Here is a 1,702-nt window from a genome sequence, read left to right as displayed (position 1 = left end):
GGGGGGGGGGGGGTCACGTGCCCTCCTGTTCCTCCCCACACTTCCCTGAGCTCCTGCCCCCAGCGGCCTGCATGCCTGGCGCCCGCCCCGCCCACCCTCCTGGCACTCAGCGGGTGAGTGTCCCAGTGTTCGCCCCGCCCCGTGCACATGGGCTGTCCCCACCCCCGTCTCCCCTGCTCCCAGAGAGAAGGAGGCTCTGGAGGTGGAGGTGCAGGAGCTGCGGGGGAAGGCGGACGCGTGGACCGTGGAGAAGCAGAGGCTGGAAGCCACGAATGCGGAGCTGCAAAGGAGCACCGCGCTGTGGGCGCAGCAGAAGGGGGCGCTGGCCAGGCTCGGGGAGCGGGGCCGCGGGGCGCTGGCGGCCAGGTGGGCGGGGCGGGGGCCGGGGTGGGGGGCGCTGGCGGCCAGGCGGGCCGGGCGGGGGGCTGGGGCCGTCCAGGTCTGCCTCGCCACAAGTAGGCTTCACGTCCTCTCTCTGGGCCTCGGCGTCCTCGTCACCGGGGACCACTTCTTCAACGGTCTTGTCTCATGGAGTGGGGGCACCCAATGAGACAGCGGGGGTGAAGGGCTCTCCCAGGCTGGGCCATCACCCCAACACCCAGATACCCACCCAGTTCCCAGCCAGGTGAACCCACCACCCCGGGCCCAGCAGAGGCGGGCGCCACCCAGCATACACACACACTCCTCACCCAGCGTGCCCACGGGGGGGACACGGACAGAGAACCCAACCCCAGCTGACCCCAGCCCCGTGGACTCGCCAACCTCGTGGCCTCCGGGGTGACCGCGGGCGCCCTTGGAGCTCCTGGGCCCGCTGGGTCCTGGGAGGTGGCCCCAGCTAGACCTGAGGGGACTTCACCGCCCCGGCCTCTGCTTTTGGGACCTCAGTCAAGGGCGCCTGGAGCTGCTGGAGGACAAGGTTTCGGGGCTCAAGAAGGAGCTGGTGCTGGCCCGCGAGGCGCTGAACGCAGCCCGGCTGCAAAGGGACCTTCTGGAAGGCGAGAAGGAGGCTGTGCGTGGAGCTCTGGCCCGGGTACGCCCAAGCGCCGCCTCGGTCCCGCCTCGGTCCCGCCTCCGGCCCCCTCCGTGCCCACCTGGGTGCCCGGGCGCCCCGCCCACCGCCCGGCGGCCCACCTCCCTCACCCGCTTGAGCCCTTGGTCTATCCCCAGAGCCACCAAAGTCACCCACGGCCTCCTTGGTCACTGGCCAGGACAGGGCCCATCATCCCTGACGGCTGGTCACCCCGCACCTCATTGCCCTCTCAGACACCCCTTCACTTCTGACGGCAGCCTTAGCACCCAGGGGCCTTCCTCCCGTGGGACTCCTTCCACCCTGTCCCACCCAGGGCTCCAGCTTGCACACTTCCACGACGGGGGGCTCACTCCTGCCTCGGCGCCAGAATCCGAGAGTCCCTCCCTGGAGTCCCCTCAGGGTGACCGCTGCCCTCCTCCCCTGCCCCAGGCCGAGTGCAGCAATGCTGACCTGGAGCTGCTGGTGACCAGGCTGAAGTCTGAGGGGGTGGAGCAAAGGGACTCGCTAGCCAAGATGGCCGGCCTGATGGAGGGGCTGGCACAGGACAAAGGCGACCTGAACCAGCAGATCCTGCAGGTGCGACAGCCCAGCGGGCGGGCCTCGCCCTGAGGCTCCCGCATCCGCGTCCGGGCCCTCCGCTCTCATCCCTCCTGCCCACCCCACCCCCCGGCT

At 70.7% G+C, this 1,702-nt stretch overlaps 1 protein-coding gene across 1 annotated transcript; it reads left to right on the top strand.

The window, feature by feature from the left end:
* Nucleotides 1–63: 63 nt before the first annotated feature.
* LOC120592776 (putative ciliary rootlet coiled-coil protein 2) lies at nt 64–1,677 on the top strand (the record flags this gene model as incomplete). Its single annotated transcript, XM_039850457.1, has 3 exons — nt 64–300; nt 886–1,030; nt 1,460–1,677. Coding segments are annotated over 3 exons (562 nt in total), but the record flags the coding sequence as incomplete, so codon positions are not given.
* Between the last annotated feature and the right edge of the window lie 25 nt (nt 1,678–1,702).

The sequence above is a fragment of the Pteropus medius genome, unplaced genomic scaffold, assembly GCF_902729225.1.
Source record: "Pteropus medius unplaced genomic scaffold, Ma_sr-lr_union100, whole genome shotgun sequence".
Lineage (NCBI taxonomy): Eukaryota > Metazoa > Chordata > Mammalia > Chiroptera > Pteropodidae > Pteropus > Pteropus medius.
The sequence above is the reverse complement of the archived record's forward strand: the minus strand, read 5'-3'. Positions and strand labels throughout refer to the sequence as shown.